At 49.3% G+C, this 12677-nt stretch overlaps 6 protein-coding genes across 6 annotated transcripts; 4 read left to right on the forward strand and 2 right to left on the reverse strand.

Moving 5' to 3' along the window:
* Nucleotides 1–78: 78 nt before the first annotated feature.
* On the forward strand, nt 79–2082 carry HO173_004502 (uncharacterized protein; the record flags this gene model as incomplete). The annotated part of the gene is made up of 4 exons (XM_037306426.1): nt 79–106; nt 551–876; nt 934–1142; nt 1191–2082. 4 exons carry the CDS (start codon nt 79–81, stop codon nt 2080–2082), a joined length of 1455 nt encoding a protein of 484 aa, XP_037166936.1.
* Nucleotides 2083–2510: 428 nt separating this feature from the next.
* Nucleotides 2511–3383, reverse strand: HO173_004503 (uncharacterized protein; the record flags this gene model as incomplete). The annotated part of the gene is made up of 2 exons (XM_037306427.1): nt 2511–3082; nt 3137–3383. 2 exons carry the CDS (start codon nt 3381–3383, stop codon nt 2511–2513), a joined length of 819 nt encoding a protein of 272 aa, XP_037166937.1.
* A 1224-nt stretch (nt 3384–4607) lies between these two features.
* HO173_004504 (uncharacterized protein) lies at nt 4608–8144 on the forward strand (the record flags this gene model as incomplete). The annotated part of the gene is made up of 1 exon (XM_037306428.1): nt 4608–8144. The coding sequence occupies one exon, from the start codon at nt 4608–4610 to the stop codon at nt 8142–8144; it is 3537 nt and encodes a 1178-aa protein (XP_037166938.1).
* A 1014-nt stretch (nt 8145–9158) lies between these two features.
* Nucleotides 9159–9881, forward strand: HO173_004505 (uncharacterized protein; the record flags this gene model as incomplete). The annotated part of the gene is made up of 2 exons (XM_037306429.1): nt 9159–9593; nt 9648–9881. The coding sequence occupies 2 exons, from the start codon at nt 9159–9161 to the stop codon at nt 9879–9881; spliced, it is 669 nt and encodes a 222-aa protein (XP_037166939.1).
* A 185-nt stretch (nt 9882–10066) lies between these two features.
* On the forward strand, nt 10067–11895 carry HO173_004506 (uncharacterized protein; the record flags this gene model as incomplete). The annotated part of the gene is made up of 6 exons (XM_037306430.1): nt 10067–10142; nt 10210–10414; nt 10548–10609; nt 10768–10941; nt 10992–11195; nt 11255–11895. The coding sequence occupies 6 exons, from the start codon at nt 10067–10069 to the stop codon at nt 11893–11895; spliced, it is 1362 nt and encodes a 453-aa protein (XP_037166940.1).
* A 224-nt stretch (nt 11896–12119) lies between these two features.
* HO173_004507 (uncharacterized protein) lies at nt 12120–12661 on the reverse strand (the record flags this gene model as incomplete). Its single annotated transcript, XM_037306431.1, has 5 exons — nt 12120–12184; nt 12237–12306; nt 12390–12485; nt 12538–12560; nt 12631–12661. The coding sequence occupies 5 exons, from the start codon at nt 12659–12661 to the stop codon at nt 12120–12122; spliced, it is 285 nt and encodes a 94-aa protein (XP_037166941.1).
* Between the last annotated feature and the right edge of the window lie 16 nt (nt 12662–12677).

Genomic DNA, 12677 nt, shown 5'->3' on the forward strand with positions numbered 1-12677 from the left:
TACAAAGCCGACATAGCTTCCTCAGATGTGGATTAACTGGGAGTTTCTTCTCAGACGTAAACGCCGACTGCACAGATCATGAACACTGATCCAAAACTGCCAGACGGTCAGATGCGTCCTTTGTTGTATGTCCCAGCAAACTTACCCAAAAGCCAACGATGCAGGCACACCGAGAAATGGAATGTTCTTGAATGAACGATCTTCTAAAGTTTAAGTCCTGTTCTCAACATTCTGCACGGCTTCACTTACTCAGTCCGAATAGGCCAGTCAGAACGAAGGCTTCGCAAATCAGCAAAAGCTTGAAATAAATTAAGGAAGCCACCCACCTGTGAGCAAGAGAGTAAAGCCAACTAGGAACTGCCTTTCTTTGGGAACGAGAGGATAAAACGGGCTGCTAGCTGCTTCCTCCCACACCTCATTCAACGACATTGAAAACCGCGAGCCTCCGGTCAGCTAAGAATTGGGAGTGTATCCGGCACAATGGTGCGCAAGTGAGTGCTTCTGCAATTAAGAGAGTCGTGAAGGATGGCTTTGCTGATGTTCTTCTAAGGACAACTTTACCTTCCACTGCTTCTGGTCGAGCAAGCGTGCCAAGGCGCACTAGTCCCAGGACCAGTCCGCGCCCTTATCTCCGACGGCAACGTCTTCTCTGCTGACTGGAATAGGAACACCATGCAAGATGGCGCCAATGATACTAGAGCGTGCGTAATCTGTCTGGGGAGTAAGCTACAGACTGACATGTATCCAGACACCAAGCGCAAAGCAATCGATCAGTTGGGAAGTGAAAGCCCGAGCAAGCGTGTCAAGAACTCCCATTCCGAGACAATCACACCAGAAGCCGAGGGGAAATCAAGAGTTGTCCCTTTTCCAGAGAAGGTCTGTATGATTAGTTCTATCTTGTTGGAATCGAGGGGATCTGACCAACAGCAACAGCCCGCCGTCGCGGAGGAGCGCAATGGCGAGATCGAGTTCCGGGTTGTCAACAACGATAATAGCAGGGAAAGTCTCATCATTTTGACCGGTCTGAAATGCATCTTCCAAAAGCAGCTACCCAAGATGCCAAAGGACTACATAGCTCGACTAGTCTACGACCGTACCCATCTCTCCATAGCTATTGTCAAGAAACCGCTCGAAGTTGTTGGGTATACTCGGACATTTCCGGTTCCATTGTCGTCGCTGACTCTGTCCAGAGGCATTACATATCGACCATTTAACGCCCGCGAGTTCGCCGAAATAGTCTTCTGCGCCATTTCTTCAGATCAGCAGGTCAAGGGCTACGGCGCGCATCTCATGTCCCACCTGAAAGACTATGTCAAGGCCACCTCACCCATCAAACACTTCCTTACATATGCGGACAACTACGCAATAGGCTACTTCAAGAAGCAGGGCTTCACCAAAGAAATTACCCTCGAGAAACCGATCTGGATGGGATACATCAAAGATTACGAAGGCGGCACCATAATGCAATGCACTATGGTCCCGCGTATTCGCTACCTCGAAGTTGGTCGAATGCTACTGAAGCAGAAAGAAGCAGTCGCTGCCAAAATCCGTGCGTTTTCGAAAAGCCATATAGTTCACTCCCCACCAAAGGAATGGAAGAATGGCCCCTGCAAGATCGATCCTATGTCTATCCCGGCGATCAAAGCTTCTGGCTGGTCGCCTGACATGGACGAGCTCGCTCGCCAGCCACGCCACGGACCAAACTACAATCAACTATTGCATTTGCTCAATGATATGCAGAACCATGGCTCCTCTTGGCCCTTCTCGCAGCCTGTCAACAGAGATGAGGTCGCGGATTACTACGATGTAATCAAGGAGCCTATGGATTTGAGCACGATGGAACAGAAGCACGAGAAGGACTTATACCCAACGCCAGAAGATTTTATCAAGGACGCGAAGCTCATCTTCGACAATTGTCGGAAGTACAACAACGAGACGACACCATACGCGAAAAGCGCGAATAAGCTGGAGAAATTTATGTGGAGCCAGATCAAGCTGGTACCGGAATGGTCGGTCAGTATCCCCTCGCGATCCGCTGATGTGAAGAACAAGCTGACGGTCCTGAAGCATTTGGCCGAGTAACACGATTCTATGCATTTCTGGACAGGCGTTTGGGGAGTGGAACTGATGGTTACGAGATACCCAGGGATTGGAAGAAAGGGCAGGACGCCCACAAGCAGACATTTAAACGGCAAATGGAAGGCGTTACCTCGAGCCTCTAGAGACATTTTGGGTTTCATCGTCTCTACAATTGTTTTCCAGTTATGATACTTTCGTGCGCAATCATCGTTTCGGCTTCTAGGTCGGTAGTAACGAGTTGTAGCAATTAATCTCTCGCAATATTCTGACGGTGAAACGATCCTGCTTATCCTCTCACTCAAGCTTTCGCTAGGATGGATTCGTGAGAGCAGATTAGTCTAAGAACCAAAGTATCAGGCAAATCTTATAAATGTCCATCTAGTCCTTGACACTGGCGAATTCTCGTGCTGGCTATGATAGCTAAGGCAATCTCAATTACCACCGCCTAATCTTCTACCTAGCCCGCCTAAGAAATTGCCTCCCCCTCTTTTTGCCCTTGATTTTCGTCCGCTTTCGTCAATATCCATCTCATCCGCTTCCTCTCCGCCTCCTCTCTTCCCAAGCTTGCCTTTCCCATCTTCATTCTCACCCATCTTTTTTGCCACAGCCTTCTCATGCTCCGTTTCTCGCTTTCTCTGTTGTAGAGCCTTCCTCCTGATCTCCCGAACCTGTCCTTCAATCTCGCCCAAGACGCTCACGCAACGAGTATCCCAATCCTCCAGCACAGAAACCATGCGGGGGACGGAGCCAGGTCTCAGATCTCGTAAAGGGGCGACGGACGAGACATCAACACGTTGGGACAGGGTGTCGAGTTTTGCTGTAAGCAGTCCGGCGTAAATAGAACTTATAACGAGGTCCTCCAGGGCGCGAGTGGTGGAAAGGGAGAGCTCCGAGAGCAGGTGCGCGTATGTGAGGGTGGTGGGGGACGTAGGGAGGGACAGTAAAGTGAGCTGGCGGAGCTTCTGTTCTTGTACATTTGAGAGCTTTGGGAGATTTGTTGTTTCTGGATCAAAAGAATTGGCGTATGAGCGCTGCGCAAGAGTGGTTTTGGACTGACCTGTGTAATCAGACCACGTTCCCCAGGCAAAGATGTGCAAGAGGGTGAGGTAAGGTGCATATTCCTTTGATGCTGTCTGTAGAGCCTGGATATTTGGTGTCTGAAGAAGCTCGGCGAAGACGAAGGTGTTTGGTGCGGATGTAGCTTGGGTAACAAGGTCGGCAGCTGCTCGTGGTGAGTTTGCGGATTTGGAGAGGAGGATGTAGGGTTCAAGGGCATTTAAAGCCTTCTGCTGTGTTTGGTCCATAGTTGATAGTCTTCGAAAGAGTAGAATTGAAGATCACATTGACTATGGATGTTTACTTTGGTGGTGACAGGCGAGATACAAGAAACAGGCACGCAGCTCACAATGAATGCCTGTCTCTACCTTACCTTATTTGTAGGGCTGCACGGCTGGTGTTATCGATTAGGGTTGCGGGAGATCGCCACTGGTACCGAGGTGCACACTTGGTACCTTAGCACGCGGGTAAAAAAAAAAGCCTGCACACGCCAAGCAATCCTTCTACCTTTACTAACTAAAATAATACCTTCAATACCCTCTTCACAAGCTAATACTTGCCATAAGAATTGTTCTTTGTGCTAATATCTATATATTCCAGAGCAAAATCTTCTTGATAGGATCTTTCGTTGGCAAATTGTGTTAGATTTGCAGATTTTGAGGGTGTGCAGGCTTTTTTTTCACCCGCGTGCTTAGGTACATAGTGGAACTCAACGGTCTATTTCCACCGTAATCGCGAAGGCGCGGGATTACCATTATTGTATCACTCTGTACGCGAGTGATACCTAGCTAAAGCCTCGAATCGCTTATGAACATGGTTCTAGACCAATGACCTCAACTAACCGCCCCATTGCGCAATAATATTATTGATCGTTTGAGAAAGGAGAGGCCATTCGCTAAGCTGGTATCTGCCGTGTCTACTAAACAGCTTGGCGGCCCAGCATGGCGTAGTACCTAAGTAAAGTCAGCCTTGACTGATTTGACAGCTGGTCGTCGACGAGTGTAGACTTCTAAGGTGTAATTGAAAGTAATTAAAATGTAGCGTGATATCTCTTTGAGTATCAAGGCAGGGATAAGATACCTTCATTTGCTAGTGCTGCACAGCACAGAACAAATGTGTAATTCAAGAACTTGAATGACGTTGTCTTCGGTCAAAGTCATGGCACGGACTAGCGGGAATAGAGTAAGGAGTCCGGCGCTAGCTCGGTCATAGAACAATCAACAAGCGTGATCTGACAAAGACCGCATCGGTCTCCATTATTGATGCCCTGCTGTTCCTTTGTATATATCAGCCGTACCTCCATCATGTTTCTTCTCCTTTCTCCTGCTTCTTTTGCCCTTTCATTATGCCCTCTAAGTATTCCAGACCGCCAACCCTCTCTAGATCGCCCTCGAGCCCTCGAGGCTGACAGTTAACCGCCGACCGTTGAGCCGATCTTTCATTTTGATACTCTAGCTACTTTGGTCTTCGCCATGGCTTCGGCTATACACATGGCGACTACAACATTACGGGTGGAAGGAATGACGTGTGGCGCATGTACGTCCGCGGTGGAGAGCGCCTTCAAAAACATTGATGGCGCCGGCAACGTCTCTGTAAGCTTGGTCATGGAAAGAGCGGTGGTTCAGCACAACCCGCAGGTACTGTCTCCAGAAAAGGTGCGAGAGATGATCGAGGATCGAGGATTTGATGCCGAGGTGCTTGCCACCGACATTCCCAATTTCTCGGGAAAAGAGGAGGCACCTAGCGAGGGCAAGGTTGCTACGGGGCACAATACGGCTAGTCTATCCACTACGACGCTGGCAGTCGAGGGTATGACTTGTGGTGCCTGTACCTCAGCTGTTGACGGTGGTTTCAAGAATGTCCCAGGCATCAAATCAATGAGCATATCGCTTCTTTCGGAACGCGCCGTCGTCGAACACGATTCTTCCATTATTACACCCCAGGCGATCGCGGGAATAATCGAAGATAGAGGTTTTGGCGCCGAGGTTCTGAAGACCCAGCTTTCACCATCACTGTCAATCCAAGAGACCCAATACCAAACATCGAACGAGTCGCAAGTCGATTTAACCATAACCAAGTTAGCGATCGAGGGTATGACCTGCGGTGCATGCACTTCGGCTGTCGAAGGGGGCTTCAAGGACGTGGAAGGGCTGGTGCAATTCAACATCAGTCTCTTAGCTGAACGGGCTGTAGTAGTTCACGATTCAGCGAAGCTTTCACCTAAGCAGATTACGGAGATTATTGAAGATCGAGGTTTCGATGCTAAGCTTTTATCCTCACAACGTGGCTCGGCAGAGCAATCGACAGCGACGCGGAACGTGCACTTAAGGGTTTATGGTCTTCCCACTTCGTCCTCTGCCACTGCTCTTGAAGATGCCTTACGTCTACTTCCTGGTGTCTCTTCCGCTGTGGTGCATCTTGCGACGTCCCGAGTCAATGTGACTCACAATCCTTCCTTGACCGGTCTTCGAGTACTGGTGGAGGCTATAGAGAAATTAGGATACAATGCCCTTCTAGCAGACGCTGATGACAACAATGCACAGCTTGAGTCATTAGCAAAGACCCGCGAAATACAAGAATGGCGGCGGGCTTTCTGGTACTCGCTTTCTTTCGCCATTCCGGTCTTCCTGATAAGTATGTTCATACCTATGATCATTCCGCGACTGGACTTTGGCTCAATACTGCTCTGGATACCCGGGCTATACCTTGGCGACGTCATTTGCCTTATTCTCACTATACCTGTTCAATTTGGGATTGGCAAACGCTTCTACATCTCTTCCTACAAATCTTTGAAGCACGGTTCGCCAACCATGGATGTACTTGTCACTTTAGGCACTTCCGCCGCTTTTTTTTTCAGCATCGCAGCAATGATTGTGTCTGTCTTGATTCCTCCACATACCCGTCCCAGCACAGTGTTTGAGACGAGTACCATGCTCATAACGTTCATCACTCTGGGCCGTTATCTAGAAAATCGAGCAAAGGGCCAAACTTCAAAAGCGCTTTCAAGATTGATGTCTTTAGCACCTTCAATGGCTACGATCTACGCGGATCCTATCGCTGCAGAGAAGGCGGCAGAAGACTGGGATGCTGCTGCACCCAGTGGTCTTGCAGAGAAGAAGGGTCCGATTCCTCACGATCAATCTAGCAATGCAGCTGAGGAAAAGATCATTCCCACAGAGTTGATCGAAGTTGGGGACATCGTGGTCTTGCGTCCTGGCGGCCAAGTCCCAGCTGATGGCACAGTCACTCGGGGTCAAAGCTATCTCGATGAAAGCATGGTTACTGGTGAAGCCGTCGAGATCTTGAAAAGGCCGGGGAGCGATCTCATGGCAGGAACTGTCAATGGCGCGGGTCGGATTGACTTTCGAGTAACCCGAGCAGGCCGGGACACGCAGTTGAGTCAGATTGTCAAGCTAGTCCAGGAGGCCCAAACCAGTCGTGCGCCAATCCAGCGTATGGCTGATATCGTTGCGGGCTACTTTGTACCCACAATCATCACTCTTGGATTATTGACCTTCATCTCCTGGATGGTCCTGAGTCATGTGCTGCCACCATCCGCATGTCCAGAAGTTTTCCTCAAACCTGAGAGCGGTGGCAAGTTCATGGTCTGTCTTAAGCTTTGTATCTCTGTGATCGTCTTTGCGTGTCCTTGTGCCCTTGGTCTTAGCACTCCGACGGCCGTCATGGTGGGTACAGGAATTGGGGCGGAGCAAGGAATTTTGGTCAAAGGAGGTGCTGCTCTCGAGATAGCTACCAAAGTCACCCATGTCGTTTTCGATAAAACAGGAACTCTGACTATGGGGAAGATGAGCGTTCCAGAAGTCCAGCTTGAGCAGATCTGGGAGGCAAACGACTGGCGGCGAAAGCTGTGGTGGTCATTAGTTGGCTTGGCGGAAATGGGGAGCGAACATCCTATTGGCAGGGCCATCCTCGACACCGCGAAGCTGGAGTTGAACATAGGAAGCGAAGGCATGATTGATGGCAGTGTCGGAGATTTTGAAGCAACTGTTGGCAAAGGTATTTGCGCCGTCGTCGAACCGGCCACCTCCGCTATTCCAAAACGTTATGGAGTACACGTGGGCAACTCGTCCTACCTCAGTTCTCGAGGCATCATCTTGCCTGCTGATCTTGTCGCCACCTCCCCAACAAACTCCGATCCTGGAACCTCCAAAGCACCACCGTCAGGTACCACCCAGATATATGTTGCCATCGACAATGCCTACGCAGGCGTTCTTTCCCTTTCCGACACGATCAAGCCGAGCGCAGCCGCCACGATAACAGCCCTGAATCGCATGAACATTACGAGTTCCCTTGTTACTGGAGACCAATACTCTACTGCTGCCGCTGTCGCTACTCGGGTTGGCATTCCGAAGGTCAACATCCATGCTGGCGTCTCTCCCGATCAGAAGCAGAAGATCATCCAAAAAATTCAAGAGCAAGGTACAATTGTTGCCATGGTGGGTGACGGGATCAATGACTCGCCTGCTCTTGCGACAGCCAACATTGGCATTGCTTTAAGCTCAGGCACGGACGTCGCTATGGAAGCGGCTGACATCGTGCTCATGCGCCCAGAAGACATGCTCAGTGTCACAGCTTCCTTGAGTCTTTCTCGTACGATATTCAACCGCATCAAGCTGAATCTGATGTGGGCGTGTCTGTACAACTTGATTGGACTACCCTTTGCAATGGGTGTCGGGCTGGTGCTGCCTGGTCATATCATGATGCCCCCTATGGCTGCGGGTGCCGCGATGGCCGCTAGCAGCGTCAGTGTAGTAGGCAGCAGTCTACTCCTGAAATTCTGGAAGAGGCCTGGATGGATGACCGTGGAGAAACTTGAGGCGGAAGGCCAGAAGAGCGAGTCGTTGAAGGGAATGAGCATGACGAATGACAGAGGATTGAAAGATCGATTTGGCATGAGGTGGGTTGAAGGCTTGACAACCCGCATTTTCGGAGTCCGGGGTAAGATGGATGATGGGTACCTACCCTTGCAAGACATTGAGGCTGTATAACATCTCGATGCTGGACTTTACTCAACGATGTCATGAATGAATGCAGTGATGGTTTTTTGGCAACCTTGGATAGGATGTTTGCTGTTCGATGCAGATAACCACTGCCTGTTACTACTCAATTTGTATTCTATCTTAATATTTGAACTAAATACTTTGAACTAAATACCGAAAGTTCTGCATACACTGATTTGTCAGTACCTAGAAGTAGAGCAGGCCACCAGCAACGGGGTGGTCCTTCTACGCAGTGCTGGTGACTAGTAACGGTATCGCTATAGTGGCGTAATGCAAATTTGGATCACCCCATGAAGTCCTGAGGTACGTTCGATAGCAGCTACGGCCAAGCGTCGCTTTGACATCATAGATCGCTACAGCGATACGCACCCCCGTAAAAGTCCCAATGGAATACAGTAGAAGGTTAACAACAGTCTACTCTACAAGTACCGAAATGAAGATGGGGAAAAAAAGAAAGACCAAAAAGATAAGGTAGAGCAAAAAGTAAGGCCGAAATGCTAAGACAAGCAACGCTGGAGTAGGCGATCATCTGCCTCGTGACACAGGAATCGAAGCAGATCCTCCTTATCCGCCATTGGCAAGATAAGCTAATTGTTCTTCAATCGAAAACCTCGACCAATCTTTTTCATGCTTCGTGGCTCTATGCATGGAAGATGCATCTGGCGTTTTGGCATGCTTGAAGCTTCAGTATGCTCTTGCCTTTAGGAGGAAAGTTTCGGCCTCATTCTTATCTCGATGTCCAAGTCGAAGGAAGGGGTGAGTATGTACCGTAAGACGTAGACCAATCTTCATACAAATATTGCCTTTGCTCTCGTGCTCTTTTTTATTCTTCACTGCTGCCGTCCACTTCTGTTGAAAGTCTTTTACCATCTCTTCATGTCGGTTGCAGAGCTCGACATCCGTCGGAAGCTTTTATATGCAGCGACTGGGTTTCCCAGTTGATTCCAATCTTTGCTCTAAACCTTGACACGTCGAATACCACACAGCTTTGTCCCGTTCATCATGCCAATAACGCCTCCTCTCAGTACAGGCTTCGGCTATGGCATCGTACTGGGCCTGGGCTTTGCTTTTGCCCTCGGCATGATAACCACCACTTATGTCCTCAAGAGGTACCAGGCGGAGGTTCAGACCTCGGAGATGTTCAGCACGGCTGGAAGAACCGTTAAATCAGGTCTCGTTGCCAGTGCAGTTGTCTCTTCTTGGACCTGGGCTGCCACATTGCTCCAATCCTCTGGAGTGGCCTACCGTTATGGAGTCTCTGGACCCTTCTGGTATGCATCCGGTGCTACTGTGCAGATCCTGTTGTTCGCGACTTTGGCAATCGAGTTGAAAAGGAAGGCACCTAATGCTCATACCTTCCTTGAGGTTATTCGAGCTCGGTATGGAGTGTATGCTCACTTGGTCTTCACCGTCTTTGGTTTGATGACCAATGTTCTGGTTCGTCAAGACAGTTATGCCGACCTGAAGTCCAAGGCTAACGAGCGGCTGAAGGTGACCGCTATACTGCTAACAGGAGGCTCTGCTGTCGTAACCGCCCTTACAGGCATGCCGACCGCAGCAGCCTGTTTTCTTTTACCGATTGGGGTTGTTCTGTACACGATTGCAGGAGGAATCAAAGCGACTTTTCTTACAGATTACGTTCATACGGTCATGATTTTGATCATCATTTTTATCTTCGTGAGTCCTTGCACCCGGGAAATTCTGACTCAGTACAAGATTTACTGACCTCGATGTCTAGGCATTCACAGGTAACTGTTGTTGCGGAACTAATTTTGTGAAGATCTGTTCACATTCATATAGCGTACACCACCGATGCCAATCTTGGAAGTCCCGCTAAAGTTTACGACCTCTTGGTGACGGCTGCGAGGGACCACCCAGTTGCCGGCAACGCCCAGGGTAGCTACCTGACAATGCGGTCACAAGAAGGAGCCATTTTCTTCGTGATAAATCTCGTGGGAAATTTTGGCACGGTATTCATGGACAACGGTACGTGCTTGGGATCCTTCCATGAATACAGGTCATCCCAAGGTACTTTCCTGACGATCCATAAAAGGCTACTACAACAAAGCCATCGCGGCGAGTCCTGTTCATGCCCTTCCCGGTTACGTGATGGGCGGCCTCAGTTGGTTCGCTATTCCATGGCTTGCGGCGACCACGATGGGCCTCTCGGCGCTTGCTCTGGAATCTAACCCAGTCTTCCCAACATTTCCTTCTCGAATGGCGGATGAAGATGTTACCGCGGGCTTGGTCCTCCCCTAGTAAGTGTTTTCTCCCCAGATGCGTACGGCCTTGCATGTCGTAAGACATATTCAGCGAGTACTAGTACTTCTCCATTATATTACATGCCTCAATTTCGTGCAAAGAACGACTGCTGATTCCGAACTTTGAAAGTGCTGCTGTTGCTCTTTTGGGAAAGGGTGGCGCGGCTGCAACGCTGCTCCTGATCTTTATGGGCAAGTACATTCTCGGAGCGCTTTCTTCCTCTCACGGACTCCTTTGCGCGTTGCAAGATATTTTCTGAGAGCAAAAAAGCCCTTAATACCCTTTTGAATTGTCTCATCGCTCGGTGTTCTGCTCGGAAGGAAAGATGCTGACTCCAAAACCCTCATAGCTGTCACATCAGCCTCCTCTTCTGAATACATCGCTGTCAGCAGCATATTTACTTATGATATCTACCAGACATATTTTAACCCTAGGGCTTCTGGCAAGATGTTGATTAACATGGCTCATTCTTTTGTGATCGTGTATGCCATTCTACTGGCAGCATTTTCAACCGGGCTTTACTGTTAGTATCCATAGCAGTCTACCGGCAGATATCCACTAATTACTGTGCAGATATCGGCATTTCCATGGGTTACCTATACCTGATGATGGTAGTTGATCATTTCGCGATAGTTGTGTCAAAGTCTCTAACGGCAAGACAGGGCGTTATTATATCGTCTGCTGTACTTCCAGCAGTTTTGACGTTGATGTGGAAAAAGCAGAATGTTTTCGCCGCGACTCTCTCCCCCATATTGGGCCTTGCTTGCTCCCTTATTGGTGCGTCCGATTGCCACATCTCGACTCCAGAAGACCAGTCAACTAACACAATACCGAAGCTTGGCTTGTGACTGCCAAAAAGGAGTTTGGCAACCTGTCTGTTACGAGCACCGGTAGCAATAATCCCATGCTGGCCGGAAACGTCGTCGCCCTGTTGTCGCCCCTTGTCTTCATCCCAATTTTGACCTATGCTTTCGGTCCCCAGAACTACGATTACAAATCGATGGCTGCGATTCGTCTGGGCAATGACGAGGACATTGCAGCTGCGGCGCATACAGACCTGGAGGAGATTCCAGGTGTTACCGGCATGTCAGCGGCTGACTTTGAATCGGAACAAAAGAAGCTTCAACGGGCATCCCTCATTGCTAAGAGCATGACCGGGATCTTGACTCTTGCGCTACTCATCTTGTGGCCCATGCCCTTGTACGGTACTGGATATATCTTCAGCAAAAAGTTCTTCACCGGTTGGGTTTCCGTGGGTATATTGTGGCTATTCTGCAGCTCGTTCTGTGTAGGACTGTTCCCACTTTGGGAAGGAAGGCACAGCATGGCCAACACATTCAAGGGTATTGTACGAGACTTGAGCGGGAAGGGTGGGGCGAGTATCAGAGGAAGGGCCATGGAAGGGAGCGACGGGTCGACATCGCCTAGGGAAGAGAGCGACAAGGTGGGCGAAGTCGCGATGGAGAAAAAAGAATGATCTTTCGGTGGGGAAGAAAAAAATTGATGGTTAAACAATGTCACGGTCTTGATAATTATACGCACTCTTCGTTCACGCCATGTATTTGCATTTTGTTATGCGCAGATAGTAAGTCTCCATTGAGTCATATGCAGATTCCAAACTCCACGCAGTGACATCTTATTCAGCTCAGATCCCAGCTTTTCCGTAGTCGAGTGTCGCTTCTTGCCCACCAGCCTCCAAAATCATTGAGTCTTGAAAAGCAGAATTGCGCAATGTCCAAGATAAAAGTAGATGAAGTGCTTCGTTTCTATGTCGCTGTCAGCGTACGGATCATCCGTATGCATTTTGCAGGAGCGTACCGTGTGTGACGAAGCTTCCAAAATTCCTTCCAACGATGCAATGCCATGTAGCCCCTGCGCGAGAGTCGAACTGATACACTTATTGTCAGGCTTCGTGCTCAAATACAGCTCCGGTATCTTCCAATGTAAAAGACGGCCTGTATGTCCACGTACCTCCTTCTTAATGTATTGTGCAATGTCCTTTTCGACTTGAAATTTAGACATGGCCTCCTCGGCTACCTCCACGGCTTGTCGCTGCATTTCCTCGCTCTAGGAAGTCGTGAGTGTCGCTACCGCTTTCGAGGAATGGGGCTGTAATCACCATATCGGCAGATTTGACCTGCGCTGGAAGGATGTCAGTAGGTGCTACAAAGGTTTGGCAGACCTAGCAGAAGGAAGAGAAAAGGGTAGGTACCGTCAAGCTTCTCCTTCTTCTCAGTTGCCATCACGACTGTTGTCGAG

The sequence above is a fragment of the Letharia columbiana genome (assembly GCF_014066305.1).
Source record: "Letharia columbiana isolate WasteWater2 chromosome Unknown Sc0000011_s2, whole genome shotgun sequence".
Taxonomy (NCBI): Eukaryota; Fungi; Ascomycota; class Lecanoromycetes; order Lecanorales; family Parmeliaceae; genus Letharia; species Letharia columbiana.